This window comes from Bubalus kerabau, chromosome 18, assembly GCF_029407905.1.
Source record: "Bubalus kerabau isolate K-KA32 ecotype Philippines breed swamp buffalo chromosome 18, PCC_UOA_SB_1v2, whole genome shotgun sequence".
In the NCBI taxonomy this organism is placed as follows: domain Eukaryota; kingdom Metazoa; phylum Chordata; class Mammalia; order Artiodactyla; family Bovidae; genus Bubalus; species Bubalus kerabau.
Window position 1 is genome coordinate 43,127,682 of NC_073641.1, and position 15,720 is coordinate 43,143,401.

Below are 15,720 nucleotides of genomic sequence, written 5' to 3' on the forward strand. Positions count from 1 at the left end.
CAAGAACACTGGAGTGGGTTGCCATTTCCTTCTCCAGGGGATCTTCCCGACCCAGGGATAGAACCCAGGTCTCCTGCATTGCAGGCAGACGCTTTAACCTCTGAGCCACCAGGGTACAGAGAACCACAAATACATCCTGTATGTAGGGAAGCCACATGCTCCTGTTCAGTTGCTTTTAAAATGGTGTAGTGCTGAGATTTTAATGAGTATTAGAGATTGGAATGAATCATTGCAAATAATGTAGATAGAAAAGTAGTGAAGCAAAATTATTCTTTTTGTTTGAGACAGACTTATAAAGAACATTTAGAAGGGCAGAAACATAAAAAAAAAGAAGCCGCATTGAAAGCCTCACAGAATACCAGCAGCAGCAACAACTCTACTCGTGGGACTCAAAATCAGCTACGTTGTGAGCTCTGTGATGTGTCTTGTACAGGAGCAGATGCATATGCTGCCCACATTCGTGGTGCTAAGCATCAGAAAGTAGGTGTTTTTTTTCCCACACATCCTTATGTCTTAACTCTCTTTTCTTTTCCATTTTTGGTGGGGGTTGGGGGTAAAGTAAAGGAGGTTTCAAAATTTGAAAATTTTTGAGGGTATTACATGCCTAATGTATATATAAAGGTGACGTCAAATAGTCATTGCTTAAAGGAAGGAAAGACTGGTGACCCTTCTTAAAATTGAACTCGGTCGTTTTTCTCCCACCAACTGAAATTGAATCATGTAGTTGTTTTCTGCCTTCTGTTATGCTTAAGTATAGGTTGGTATGCATGTGGCCAAGTCATTTCCTCACCAAGTGATAGATGTAATATGTATCTGAATCTGTTTCACACAAATTGTTTTGAAAGTAATGAGTTTTTATTTTAAAATGTATAAGAGAAAAAAATACAACAAAGAAAAATATGGTTAAGATTTTCATTTTATAGGGTCTTTTAGGCAAACTTTAAAAAAAAAAATCTACATTCTCTTGAGTTTTCTGACAGATAAATACTCTTTTATTTTGTAGGTGGTTAAATTACACACAAAACTTGGTAAACCCATTCCTTCAACAGAACCAAACGTTGTTAGCCAAGCTACTTCTTCAACAGCTGTATCTGCTTCAAAGCCAACTGCCTCTCCTTCAAGCATTGCAGCAAGCAATTGTACTGTGAATACTTCATCAATTGCAACTTCTTCAGTGAAAGGTCTTACAACTACAGGAAACTCATCTCTTAATAGTACAGCCAACACTAAAGTATCAGCAGTGCCTGCAAATATGGCTGCCAAGAAAACATCTACACCCAAAATAAACTTTGTTGGCAAGTACAGAAGATTTTGTGTTCCTTCTAACTCTGTTAAAGTGGTATTTGTCCTCTACTCCAGGACTAGCTATTCTACTTACACAGTTGTCTTCTTTTCTGGGACCTTATTTAATTACATATCTGTATTTTTTTTCTTGAAATTTTTTTAGTTCCGTTTTCTTCAGCCATAGACTTAAAATAAATATGTAAAAAAAAAAAAAAAAATATATATATATATATGTAGTTATTTTACTATTCCTCAGGCTGTTAACCTAATTCTTACTTTCTCTACTTCCTATCCAGTCCTCAGTCTCATAGTATTTCAACTCTACCCTTTTCGGAAATCACCAAAAACCTACTTGCCACATTGAATGGCAAGTTTTCTGTTTCATCCTGTTGACCTCTCTAACACTTGAAACAGTTGACTGCTATACCTTAAAGCTTTAGTTATGTCTCTGTCTCTCTATTTTGGGTCCACTGACTCCTCTTTATTGGTTCTCTGGCTCTCATGTTCATTAGCTGGTAGTATTGCTAAGATTCTGATTGTGACTCTCATCTCACTCACTTAGTATTCATGAGTGGTCTTATCTGTTCCACTGTGTATGCAGTAACTTTAAAATCGTTTGGGCAAATTCAGAACGCCCACCTGAGTTCTAGAACCATATTTTAGGTATTTCCTGGTCGTTATCTGTATGGTTCTGTTGATGCCTGTTAATGTCTGTTTCTAACATTTTATCTCATCACAAGAGTACTGTGAATAATCTCATAAAACTGCTGCTTTTTCACATGAAAAAGTCCACTGACATTTTTTCTTACTTGTTGCCTCTTCCAGTTGTTTCTAATCGTCTGGTTCTGTCACAGTATTCTCCAAAAAGTGTCTTTTTCTCTTCATAGCCTCTGCTTTGTTTTTAGGCCTTCAAAGCTTCTTCCTCAGAGCTTTGTCTCTTACTGCATCCAGTTTCTGCAACACTTTCGTCATTTTATAAAAAAATATTCGTCAAATTGTGTTAGTTTCCCGTTTAAAAATTTTCTGTGGCCTTCCCCTTGCATATAAGAAAAATGTCTGTATTCCTTAATGATGTCATCCAAGTCCTTTCACAAATTAACCTCTACCTCAGTTACCATTACCTCTACCTCAGTACTGTGCTTAAGTCACTTAGTTGTGTCAGACGCTTTGTGACCTCATGGACTGTAGCCTGCCAGGCTCCTCTGTCCATGGGATTCTCCAGGCAAGAATACTGGCGTGGGTTGCCATTTCCTCCTCCAGTGGATCTTCCCAACCCAGGGATTGAACCCAGGCCTCCTCATTGCAGGCAGATTCTTTACCATCTGAGCCACCATGGAAGCCCTGTACCTTGGTGATAAGTCCTATTGAATTACCAAGTCTTTTTTGAATTTACCACAGTCTTTTTTTATTATTTTTATTTGCTTATTTTAATTGGAGGCTAATTACTTTACAATATTGTGGTGGTTTTTGCCATACATTGACATGAATCAACCATGGGTGTACATGTGTCCCCCATCATGAATTCCCCCTCCTGCTTTCCTCCCCATCCCATTCCTTCCCTCAGGGTTGTCCCAGTGTACCAGCTTTGAGTGCCCTGTTTCATGCATCAAACTTGGACTGGTGATCTGTTTCACATATGGTAATATACTTGTTTCAATGCTGTTCTCGCAAATCGTCCCACCCTCGCTTTCTCCCACAGAGTCCAAAAGTCTGATCTTTCTATCTGTGTCTCTTTTGCTGTCTCGCATATAGGGGCATTGTTACCATCTTTCTAAATTGCATATATATGCATTAATATGCTGTATTGGTGTTTTTCTTTCTGACGTACTTCACTCTGCATAATAGGCTCCAATTTCATCCACCTTGTTAGAATGGATTCAAATGTTTTCTTTTTAATAGCTGATTAATACTCCATTGTGTATATATACTACAGCTTTCTTATCCATTCGTCTGCCAATGGACATCTAGGTTGCTTCCATGTCCTAGCTATTGTAAACAGTGCTGCAATGAACATTGAGGTACACATGTCTCTTTCAATTCTGTTACCATAATCTTTTTAACTCCATATTTTTGTATTTTACGTGTGCATACTGTTCTTTCTGTTTAGATATGGTTCTCTTTTTTTCTGCCTGACCAGTTCATACTTAGCACTCTTAAGCCCAGCCCTGGTGTCATACTTGCTGAAGCTATTCCTAACTGGATCAGGTTAAAGGGTAGTGGCTCCTTTCATTTACATTCCCAAAATACTCTGTTAACACATTGTACTATAATAACATGTCAGTCAGTTCAGTCGCTCCGTCATGTCCGACTCTTTGCGACCCCATGAACTGCAGCACGCCAGGCCTCCCTGTCCATCACCAACTCCCGGAGTCCACCCAAACCCATGTCCATTGAGTCGGTGATGCCCTCCAACCATCTTATCCTCCATCGTCCCCTTGTCCTCCTGCCCTCAATCTTTCCCAGCATCAGGGTCTTTTCAGATGAGTCAGCTCTTCTCATCAGGTGGCCAAAGTATTGGAGTTTCAGCTTCAACATCAGTCCTTTCATGAACACCCAGGACTGACCTCCTTTAGGATGGACTGGTTGGATCTCCTTGCAGTCCAAGGGACTCGCAAGAGTCTTCTCCAACACCACAGTTCAAAAGCATCAATTCTTTGGTGCTCAGCTTTCTTTATAGTCCAACTCTCACATCCATACCTGACCTTAAATTATTGACACCTCAAAGACAGCCACACTGTATTATTATGTTACTAGAACGTAGGATGGTGCCCAGTTCCATGGCAAAGGGATATTTAAGCATGATTTAGGCTTCAGTTCAGTCACTCAGTCATGTCTGACTCTGCAACCCCATGAATCGCAGCACGCCATGCCTCCCTGTCCGTCACCAACTCCTGGAGTTCATTCAAACTCATGTCCGTTGAGTCAGTGATGCCATCTAGCCATCTCATCCTCTGTCGTCCCCTTCTCCTCTTGCCCCCAATCCCTCCCAGCATCAGGGTCTTTTCCAGTGAGTCAACTCTTCACGAGGTGGCCAAAATATTGGAGTTTCAGATTCAGCATCACCCAGGACTGATCTCCTTTAGGATGGACTGGTTGGACCTCTTTGCAGTCCAAGGGACTCTGAAGAGTCTTCTCCAACGCAACGGTTCAAAAGCATCAGTTCTTCGGCACTCAGCTTTCTTCACAGTCCAACTCTCACATCCATACATGACCACTGGAAAAACCATAGCCTTGACTAGATAGACCTTTGTTGGCAAAGTAATGTCTCTGTTTTTTGATATGCTGCCTAGGTTGGTCATAACTTTTCCTTTCAAGGAGTTAAGCGTCTTTTAATTTCATGGCTGCAATCACCATCTGCAGTGATTTAGGCTTAGACACTACTATTTCAGGTACTTGCTCTTTACTTTTTAAGTACTTGATGTTATAAGAGCCATGGTGAGGACAGAGAGGACCACTGAATATTATGAGAGAAAGAATGGGGAGATTGAGACATGTATTTCATTAATAGCATAAAAAAACCAAATGGTTTCTATGGTTCTTCAAAATTCTCATCTATTGTATGTCAAGCAGGAGTTTGTTGGTAGGAAAGATCAGAACTTGATCTAGAGATCTAGTATCAGTTCATACATTATACAAGAAGAAAATTAAAATTACTGTAATTCTTTTATGTTCTAGGTGGTAATAAGCTGCAGTCAACAGGAAATAAAACAGAAGACTTAAAAGGAACTGAATGTGTTAAAAACACTCCTGTCACTTCTGTACCAATTCCAGAAGTAAAGCCAGACACAGTGTCAGAACCAGTCACACCTGCGTCTCTTGCTGCTTTGCAGAGCGATGTGCAGCCAGTGGGCCATGATTATGTGGAGGAGGTATTGATTTGAGAATACTCCTGTTGCAAGATTAGATAGGAAAGACGTGTGTCACTTTGTCACAAGTGTGCTTTACATGTAAAATTTAATTATATTTTAGGTTTAGATTACTTATAAAGGGATATTGAAGGCATCTTTGTTGAAGGTTTTGTGTTGTTTTTTTTTAAGCCTGCCTTTTGAGCTTGCCTAAGTGACATCACAATTTTTTTGCTAACTTTTCTCTTTCCCTGCTGACACAATCACTGTAGTATGTGAAGTAACTTTCTGTTCATTTGGCAGGCCTTCTTTTAATGTAACCCTTCTACTGTGCTGAACATAAAAAGTAAAAAAAAAAATGTGAACAGCAGAAATGACAAAGAAAGCAAATATCTCTTTCTGAACAGTTTTGTGTGTAAAATTTAGATTGCTGATTTAACAGATGACTATTTATTTGATTTCTCAAGCTGATTAGAAAACTATTCCTGTTTTACAAAATAACTTAGTAAATGGAGGATAAGGAAGTATCAGAAGGGACTTGATAGATATTTGCTGTTAGTGGAAAGATGAACATATAGTGGTATAGCCCTATTCTGCTTTTGCTGTATTATAGAACAGTTGAACAGAACAAGTTCTCTTAAATTTCAGTGTCTACATCTGTAAAATTTGGGTATCTCCCAGTGAAGATGTGAAGCTTAGATCAAATAAAGTACCTAAGCACAGTGCCTAGCATATGGTGGATTTTTGGCAGATATTTATTTGTTCCTTCATCCTTTTCCATCAAGAAAAATTACTTATCGAATTCTTTGTTTACAAGATGGAAAACTGGGCTGTGTAGTTACAAGTCATTCGCATGCAGTTTTAATTTAAAGTTATAGGTCTTGGGAATTTCCTGGCAGTCCAGTGGTTAGGGCTCCTTGCTTCCACTTCATTGGGCTTGGGTTTCATCCCTGGTCGGGGAACTAAGATTCCACAATGCCAGCATGGTACGGCAAAAAAAAAAAAAAAAAGACATTTAAAGGTTAATAAACTTCTAAATAAATAATAAACCTTTAGCTGTTATTAAGACTTGGTTGTCTCAAAAAAAAAAGTACAGCCAGAACATCTGGCCAGAATACTTAATCACCAGTAATACTGGCTAAGTAATCTTAACTTCAGAGGATTGTGTTTAGAACCAATCTTTAAAACTTGCTGAAGTTTTAATAGCTTTTAATAACATTCTAGTCTACTTGTCTTCCTAACTGGTTGTGCAGTTAGAAAAAAATCAACATTGGTTTTCAATAAAGTTGTACATGTATAAAGTCTTGGGCTTTGTAGAAATAAATGAGAATAATGCCTTTAATCATCTTTAGCTCCATTTCCAAGAACAGTACTTGGCAGGAGCAGGTATTCAATAAATATCTTTTCAATAATTGAAGGTGTCTATTGCATTAAAATCTAAATGTTTACATATAGAGGAAGTTTAACTATAAGAGCCAAATACATAGTAACACATCTTGCATTATACAGTTAAAAATTCTAACCCTGTTCATTTCTGTAGATTATCCTCTTTAAAAAGTATAGACATTGCTCCTTCCCCCTTTTCTAACTTCAAATTCTGAAAGTTATTTACAACTCATGAGATGGGTTTATAATTGAAATCTTCACCTGTGACATTCCTGTTGTGATTTCTTGACTTTTTTTTCCCCCTGACATCAAGGTACGAAATGATGAAGGAAAAGTGATTAGATTCCATTGCAAATTATGCGAGTGCAGCTTTAATGATCCCAATGCTAAGGAGATGCATTTAAAAGGACGAAGACACAGACTTCAATATAAAGTGAGGAAAATTTCAGCTATTTTTCTCTTTCTCTTTTTATATAGCTTGGAACATTCTAGATGCAAAAATAAAGCATCTAAATATAACTCACTAAGTCCATGAACTCCCACTCTAAGATTGGCATGTCATGTCTCACTTAGAGAGTCAGATGTTTAGTTTTTATTGATTAGTTATACTTAGGGCTTTACCTGGTGCCTCAGATGGTAGAGAATCTGCCTACAATGCAGGAGACCCAAGTCCGATCCCTGGGTCTGAAAGATTTCCTGGAGAAGGGCATGGCAGCCTACTCCATTGTTCTTGCCAAAGAATTCCATGGACAGAGGAGCCTTGTGGGCTACAGTCCTTGGGGGTCACAGAATTGGACACAACTGAGTACCTATCACTTTTGTTATACTTAAGAAGAAGCAGTGTAGTCGTTTTTCATTATTTCTAGTGGCAAAATAAAACTGACATTACTTGGATCAAGTAATCATGTAAAAATAGTTGCTTCAAAGGAAGTGTTTGAAAGAAATGTCAGGTCTCCAGTCCTTTATCTTGGCAGAATTTGCATTAAAGTGAATCTTGAGATGAGGAATTCTTCATTGAAAACACTTCCAAGTAATAAGTTAAATCTAAATACTGTATTTAAAGTTTTTAATTAGATTGGACTTATGCACTAGATTCATGTTTTCTAAACACAGAAGTGGTGGAGATTAAAAATAATTTGTTAAGGGGCAGTAATACTTCTATATGAAAAAAAGGTTTTAACCCCACACTCAGATATCTAGAAACATTTATTAACAAACAAACAAAGGAATACTAAATACCCATCAGTCTCCTAAGGATTTCTTTTATTGGTTAACACTAAATTAAGTACTTTTTGCATACTAGAAGAACCAAGAATTTTGGGGATGGGAAGGAAGAAAGAATGTTTATGAATGTATTTTGAGTTTTTCTCTGACTCAACCTATTTTACTACATTAACTCTTATAATAGATTTGCAAATAAAAGCCTCTGATGAAAGAATATGTGGGATTGTATGATTTAAGATATGTGTAGATTGTTGGAAGGATTGCTGGTTTTTCAGACATCTTATCTATGTTAACAGAAAAAAGTAAATCCAGATTTGCAAGTAGAAGTAAAGCCCAGTATTAGAGCAAGAAAGATTCAAGAAGAGAAAATGAGAAAGCAAATGCAGAAAGAGGAGTACTGGCGAAGAAGAGAAGAGGAAGAACGCTGGAGAATGGAAATGAGGTAGTATTTTTAACTTTTAGTACCATGATAGGTTGTTTAGACTTTCTAAGAAACTTAGCTGTTCTGAGTATGTGAGTCCCATTCAGAGCAATCCAGATTTATTTGAAATATTTTTAGTTTTCACTTGTGAGGGAGACACTAGATCTAGGAAAGAAATGCATTAAAGTTAAGTTACTGGCTATTCTGATATTTGACCATGTCCTTGGTATTAGGACTTATTTTGGAAATAATATCTTTTATATATTTAAATACATAAATAGTTTAATATCATAAATAAATGCCTCAATTTAAAACAAGCAAAATAGAGCATTTGGTTACGTGATAAAAAATATCCTAAATATAAGATTGAGTAGATTCTAGACATTAATAATGTGTGGAGTTTGTTTTAAAAACTTTAGAGGCTACAGGAAAGGATAAATGAGAAAATATGTTCAATAGATACAGAAATGTTTAGTTTTACTGATATAACTGACATATCTTTAAGTGGCACAGTTCATTGGTTTTATTCACAGAGTTGTGCAGTTACCAGCACAGTCAATTTTATAACATTTTTATGACCCACAAAAGAAACCACAAACCCATTTAGCAATCAATATCTATTTCCCCACCAGCTCCTCCCTCTACTCCTGGGCAACCACTAATAAACATCTTATTAGATTGCCTGTACTGGAGATTTCATATAAATGGAATCATAAAACAAATTGACTTCTGTGTCTGGCTACTTTTCACTTAGCATGATGTTTTCAAGGTTCATGCATGTCATTGCATATATCAGTACTTTATTTTTTATGCATGCATAGTATTTCATTACATAAATGTGTCACATTTTATTTATCAATTGATGGACATTTGTGTTATTTCCACTTTTGGGTTATGAATACTGCTGCCAAAAGTGTTTGTGCACAAGTTTTTATAACACACTTTTTTTCATTTACATACCAACTTGTTTAAAAAGTAAGCTAAAATTATTTTCCATGCGTATGTAATACTTGTTTGTGAAGATGTAATATTTTCTTTATAACCTGTTGCATATATTTTTAGGTATTTAGAGTTTTTTTTATAGTATTTACCTATTGTTATTATTACATTGACCAACCTTGAGGCAGTATTATTGCATAAATCACTATCAGTTGACACTAATCAAATCCCAGAAGCAAAAATGTTTGACCGATACCTGTACTTTTGCCTGTGCTAGATAGTTTAACTTAGTGATCCTCAAACTTTTTGGTCTCAGGACCTTTTATAACTCAATAATTATTTTTTAATATAAATTTATATATTTTAATTGGAGGCTAAGTATTTTACAATATTGCAATAACTCAATAATTATTGAAGATTCTGAAGAGTTCTTGTGTGTGTAGGTTATAGGCTGTCAACATTGTATTAGAAATGAAAACTGAGAAGTTTCAGTGTTTATGAACTTATTTTTATATAACTTTGTTTAAATGTAGTTAAATATTATATTAAATCAGGTGTATTTATTAATATAATGTAAATATAATATGCTAACTATAAATAATTGTTTCTCCTCCATTAAAAATGACATTGTTTTACATTTTTGCAGATCTCTTTAATGTCTAGCTTAAGGCAGCCTGATTCTCTTTCTGCTTCTGTACTCAACAGGTTGTGATAACACATTTTGCCTCTGGATAACTCCACTGTAGACTCATAGGAGAAAGAGAATAGAGAAGGCAAATATTATTTTGAGAGTAACTTTGATATTATGATGGAGAAAGAAATGGCAACCCACTCCAGTGTTCTTGCCTGGAGAATCCCAGGGATGGCGGAGCCTGGGGGGCTGCCGTCTATGGGGTCGCACAGAGTCGGGCACGACTGAAGCGACTTAGCAGCAGTAGCAGTTGATATTATGAATCCCCCTGAAGGTGTCTCAAGGACTACCTAGACTACCCAGACCACACTTTGAGGGATGCTCCTATAATGTATTAAAATATCTGCCTGTGAGAAATAGAAACATGAAAGCCAGTTTTATTTCAACTTTGTATTGCTGGCAAATTAAATTTTTATTTCATGCTTAATCACTTAAATTTCTTTTGTGGTGAATTGCCTATTCATTTGTTAACTTACCTGTTAACAGATTTGTACAGACACTTCTTATAGCTATTAACCCATTAACATGTTATCTTTAATCTTTACTGTTGTTTATGTATCAATTTTTATTTTTTATGTATTTAAATTTAACTTTGTTCTTATGAAATTTCTGCCTTTGTAATGCACTGGCAATTTTTCTCTATACCTAGATTATGCAGTTATTTCCTCTTTTACTGCTATATCAAATATTTATTAAAGACTTACTGTATGCCAGGAAGTAGCATATAGTGTGTTAGGCACTATAGTATACTATGTTTACCCAGTATGAATTGGTAAAGAATCAGTATTTAAATATGCCCTTATGTAAGCTAAACATCCTTAGTAATAATAGAATAGTCAAAACTAGAATGAACATGGTTTTCCAGAGCCTTCAAGCTGTTATTATTCATTTTCTCTCATGACCTGAATAAAATTAGAAGTATGATTCTATCTGTCCTAAATTGGATGACCCAGAAAGCACTGCTTATTCCTGACCTGAAGAAATTGATGGTTTCTGCAGTACTACTTGAGAAGCATACTTCTTTCTTACATTTTGTATTAAATGAATTTGTCTAGTAAAAATTTATTGTTAACAAAAATTTGCTATAAAGACACGACTGCCTGGGGAATTATTGGTATCCTAGTTTGAAGCTGAAGGCAAAGATAGAACTGAGAGGGGGAGAGTCATGTGGTGAAAAATTAGATTCCAAAAATGTTGACCATTAAAACAGAGGCTACATGCTAACTGCCCACCAAGTTCAGCCCGTGGGTGTTGTATTTGGTGCCCATAGTATTTTTTGGACACCAACATGAATCAACATTTAAAGACCATGAGATTTCACAAAAGTCCTGATTGACCTTGGGATAACCATCTGGTATTCCCTTGTGACAGTAATTAATAGCTGTGTGGCCCTCTTGTCTCTAGCCAGAGCATGTGCTTTCCTTCTTTACCATACTTCCCATCATCCTTAGCACGTCCCCAAAAGTGAGATGGGATGTGAGTTGCCATTTATCCCTGTTGTTTTTCCTCATTGTAGAAAAATGTCTTTGTCTCTGTCTGTATCAGATGAGGAGATTAAAGGTTGTCTTAAGAAGTTCTCTCTTACAAAAAAAAACCAGCACATTTCTTTGAAGACATGAGGAAAATTACTGAATGTGTGCTTTGGGTCTTTCACACACACACTATTAGTCTGGCCACATGAGGTAGGCGTTTAAGTTTACAATCTCTAAAGAGGGAGAAGTTGGAATGAACTATGAGGTTTCTCGTGCTTGTTTTTTCAACTCTGTCTTCAGACTGTGAAATTTTGTTTTGCTTTTATCTTTGTTTTCTCATCTGTTCACTGGGATTCACTTTCATTCACTAATTGATGAAAGCAAATGTAATCCGATACAGAGGGGGAAATAAAGGTGTTAGCTAGACTGATTGGGGGTTTTTATTGCTTTCTATATAATTATTGATGTAAATTCTGGGGGTATATTTTTCGAAGTGGCTTACAGTATCATTCTTTATGTTTCAGACGTTACGAAGAGGACATGTACTGGAGAAGAATGGAGGAAGAACAGCATCATTGGGATGATCGCCGCCGAATGCCTGATGGAGGCTATCCTCATGGTCCCCCGGGCCCACTAGGCCTTCTGGGAGTCCGACCAGGCATGCCTCCTCAGCCACAGGGGCCTGCAGTGAGTGTCCACTTTGTTTACATAGACAGTGAAAGTGTAAGACTAGTTCAGCATTAGAAAATAACAGTTTGAAGAGCTAATTTTTAGACTTAATAATATCCAAATCTCAATGTTTTTCATCTGATTTAGAATTTTCTCTCCTTTTATTATACTTTCTCAACTCGTGTCCTTATGTATAAGGACATTGTAGAATTTCCATGAATCTTTCTTATTTTCAGTATAAACTAAGGAAGCAGATCTTAAGAGTTTTTTTTGCCTTTGTTCTTTAGATAATCAAGAACAACTAATTTTGAAGGCTGTTGCTTTGGCTTCAGAATTATTTCTGTCTTCCCATTATGTATGGTTTAGAGTCCTTTTTTCAAATCTTTAGCCTTCAAAACCTACCACTACTTCTAAATTTAAGTGCGTGATAAGGGGTAGGTAGAATCCATGGGGTCACAGAGTTGGACACAACTGAGCAACTAACACATAAGGGGTAGGTAAATGGTTGGAGATAACACGCAGTGGATGTATTAGGAGAACTGTAGAAAAGAGGTATATCTTGAGAGTCTGCGTTCTGTAGAAGCTAGATAAAAGATACCTGGCTTATGAGGAGCATTTCATATAAGTTCAGCCTATAGAAAATAAGATTTTTTTTTTCTTTGTTCTGGTTTTCCAGAGAACACTTAGAAGGAAACAGTCTAAATTCCTGCTCTTTAACCTATTCTTTCTCATTTGTCTTTCCATAGAATAAGCATTTGTAAAATCTGTTTTGTTAAAAGCAAAACGTTTGAGAACTGGTTTTAAAGTTGTAGAAAATGTATTTTCATAATTTTAAATGGTACGTATTATAACTTGTTTTGAGTGCATAACATACATACTTACATACTTGCTTTCGATACTGTACCTTTCTACAGTTGACATTTTTGTTTTTACCAAAATGGGGAAAAAAAAGGGAAGATAGCTTTAAATGGACATTCAGTGTAACTGGCTTTCTTATTGAAAAATGCAACAAGCATATGTGTAGTTGAAAAATAATAGTTTACTTTTGCTTGGAAAACATTTTTTTAATGGAGTTATCTTTTTTCCCCCATCTCCAGCCCTTACGTCGTCCTGACTCATCTGATGACCGTTATGTAATGACAAAGCATGCTACCATTTATCCAACTGAAGAGGAATTACAGGCGGTTCAGAAAATTGTTTCTATCACTGAACGTGCTTTAAAACTTGTTTCAGACAGCTTGTCTGAACACGAGAAGAGCAAGAGCAAAGAGGGAGATGATAAGAAAGAGGGAGGTAAAGACAGGTGTGTTTTCAGAGTTTTTTACTTTTGTATAGTTTTGGTTTTCCTTATGTAGACTTAACTTATACTTGAAATAAAAGTTACAAGGACTAAAAATTCTCTGGTGTTAGTCTACATGTGTTATGCTTGTGTTAGATTTTAAATGTATTCAGCTGCTTTCTGCTGAAATAAAAAATAATTTCATACAATCTCTAACCTTGTAATTTATTCATTGTATTTAAACTTATATAAGACTATTTCAAGTCTGTTTTCAAAGCAGCCGTTGTAGTCTTTCAGTTTCTTTCAGCTATTCATTGTTTATTCATTTGTTGCATCTGTTCCATGTTCATTCTTTGTTTTTTACTTTATCTTTTAACACATTGACCCATAAGCATGAATAAGCTCAAACTTTAGCAACATCTTTATATCTGTGTATATTAAACATGACTTTTGTTATTCTAATTTATGAGACAGAAAAGCATTAATGGCCTTTGCTTTTCAGTTGTTCCTGAGAACTTATCTCTTGATTTATTAATTTTTTCATATTTCTTATCTAAATAAAGGGTATTTCTAAAAATATTACATGTTCTTATACTATAATTGATGCAAATTTTAATGATGTAAAAATTATTTCATTTACTACTATGTGTTGAGAGGTTATCATGGTTGTGGTTAAGAAGGGAAATGTCATAATATAACTTGATTTCACCACAGAGCTTTAAAAGGAGTTTTGCGAGTGGGAGTATTGGCGAAAGGATTACTTCTCCGAGGAGATAGAAATGTCAACCTTGTTTTGCTGTGCTCAGAGAAACCTTCAAAGACATTATTAAGCCGTATTGCAGAAAACCTACCCAAGCAGCTTGCTGTAAGTATTATGGAAATGTTCATTTTTACCCCTTGTCTAGTTCAGAAGTTTTTGGCAGGACTAACTGTGCTTCAGCTTAAACCTAAGCCAGCCTTTAAAGTTTTGGCTTGACTTTACAAATTGCTTGATTGCACAAATTGGTAGCACAGTTTTCTACTTTGTTTTTTTAGGTTTTATAGTGCTTCTCTTCAACATGAAGCCATCTTGCTAATTTATTTTAAAATGTAAAACTGCAGCACATGTCCTCTTCCTATACTTTTTTCAAGATTTGAATCATAAGAGAGAAGACAGTTCAGGGAAAACTTTCATTTTTTGATTTTTTTTTTTTTTTTTTTTAAACAAAGCCCATGTATGTATAGTAAGCTTAAAGTTTTAGAATTCATGAACTTCTTGCCTATTTAGTTGAATACATGTTTTTAATAAAATATAGTAACTAAAATAGAGACTTTCTGGTTTGAATTTTCCCAGCTTTATTATGATTACTTTCCATTTTGTACATGTTATAATGGTAACAATGACTTGTTGCTGTCTTTATCCAGGAAGTTGTGGCAAATTCAATTAATAGAATATCCCTTTTTGGTCCTACAAAAACAAAACTTGTTTTTAAGTTTGAATTAAAAAAAATTTTATTACAGTATCTTGTCAGAATCACAGACTGGAATTTAAAACAAAGGTTCCTTGAATAATTTAATGTATAAAACTTACTTAGGTATTTGAAATTCAAGAATTGGCATTTCATTGGTAGTGGAGAAGGCAATGGCACCCCACTCCAGCACTCTTGCCTGGAAAATCCCATGGACGGAGGAGCCTGGTAGGCTGCAGTCCATGGGGTCGCGAAGAGTCAGACATGCCTGAACGACTTCACTTTCGCTTTTCACTTTCATGCATTGGAGAAGGAAATGGCAACCCACTCTAGTGTTCTTGCCTGGAGAATCCCAAGGATGGGGGAACCTGGTGGGCTGCCGTCTATGGGGTTGTACAGAGTCAGACACGACTGAATCGACTTAGCTAGTACCTGACCACGGCAGACCAGCTGATACCAAAATGGATAGTGAAGCATGCTATTAAACTTGAGCTCTGATGACTCTGGCACTTATTGTTGTTTGCTTTATATTACCATTGTTCCAGATGTGAGATTTTTTAAAATTGTGGATGAGTCTTTTTAAGCATAGGAGCCAGGAGAATTGTCATTATGTGTCTACTTGTTACCTTTCCTTGAGGCTGCTAGGGCAGTGAAAGGGAGGAAAATAAGCTTGAGGACTTTGAAAAAAGTATGTAATTTGCAAAAAAAAAAAAAATCTTAAATTGTTGTGTTTTGTAGAACTACAAAGGAGAAAATGTTATATTCTAACTGAACGATCAGTAGTTAAGCTAATGCTTTACAGCACATTCTTTACCATCTGAGCCATCAGGGAAGCCCAAAAACAAAATACAGTTTCCGAATCAATCTGTACTTGTACAGTGGATAAGCAGGAGAGAGAGAATTATCATCACTATCATAGTTAATGTCTACATGATACTGTGTGCCAGGCACTGTTTTCAATTCTTTGTGTAGTTAATTCATTCATTCTTCCTACAGTCTTACAGGTTAGATAAATTTTACTGTTACCATTTTATAAAAACAGGTATAGGGGAGTTAAATATT

At 36.0% G+C, this 15,720-nt stretch overlaps 1 protein-coding gene across 5 annotated transcripts in view; it reads left to right on the forward strand.

The window, feature by feature from the left end:
• ZFR (zinc finger RNA binding protein) overlaps positions 1 to 15,720 on the forward strand; it is an 85,368-nt gene that overhangs the window by 43,043 nt on the left and 26,605 nt on the right. For 4 of the 5 annotated variants that reach the window (XM_055554985.1, XM_055554987.1, XM_055554982.1 and 1 more), the window contains 8 exons: positions 289 to 480; positions 1,004 to 1,295; positions 4,960 to 5,153; positions 6,829 to 6,948; positions 8,036 to 8,181; positions 11,787 to 11,949; positions 13,029 to 13,234; positions 13,925 to 14,075. In XM_055554985.1, the coding sequence (XP_055410960.1) occupies positions 289 to 480; positions 1,004 to 1,295; positions 4,960 to 5,153; positions 6,829 to 6,948; positions 8,036 to 8,181; positions 11,787 to 11,949; positions 13,029 to 13,234; positions 13,925 to 14,075 (1,464 nt within the window). The remainder of the gene's footprint in view (positions 1 to 288; positions 481 to 1,003; positions 1,296 to 4,959; positions 5,154 to 6,828; positions 6,949 to 8,035; positions 8,182 to 11,786; positions 11,950 to 13,028; positions 13,235 to 13,924; positions 14,076 to 15,720) is intronic. The other variant, XM_055554984.1, reaches the window with a different exon arrangement.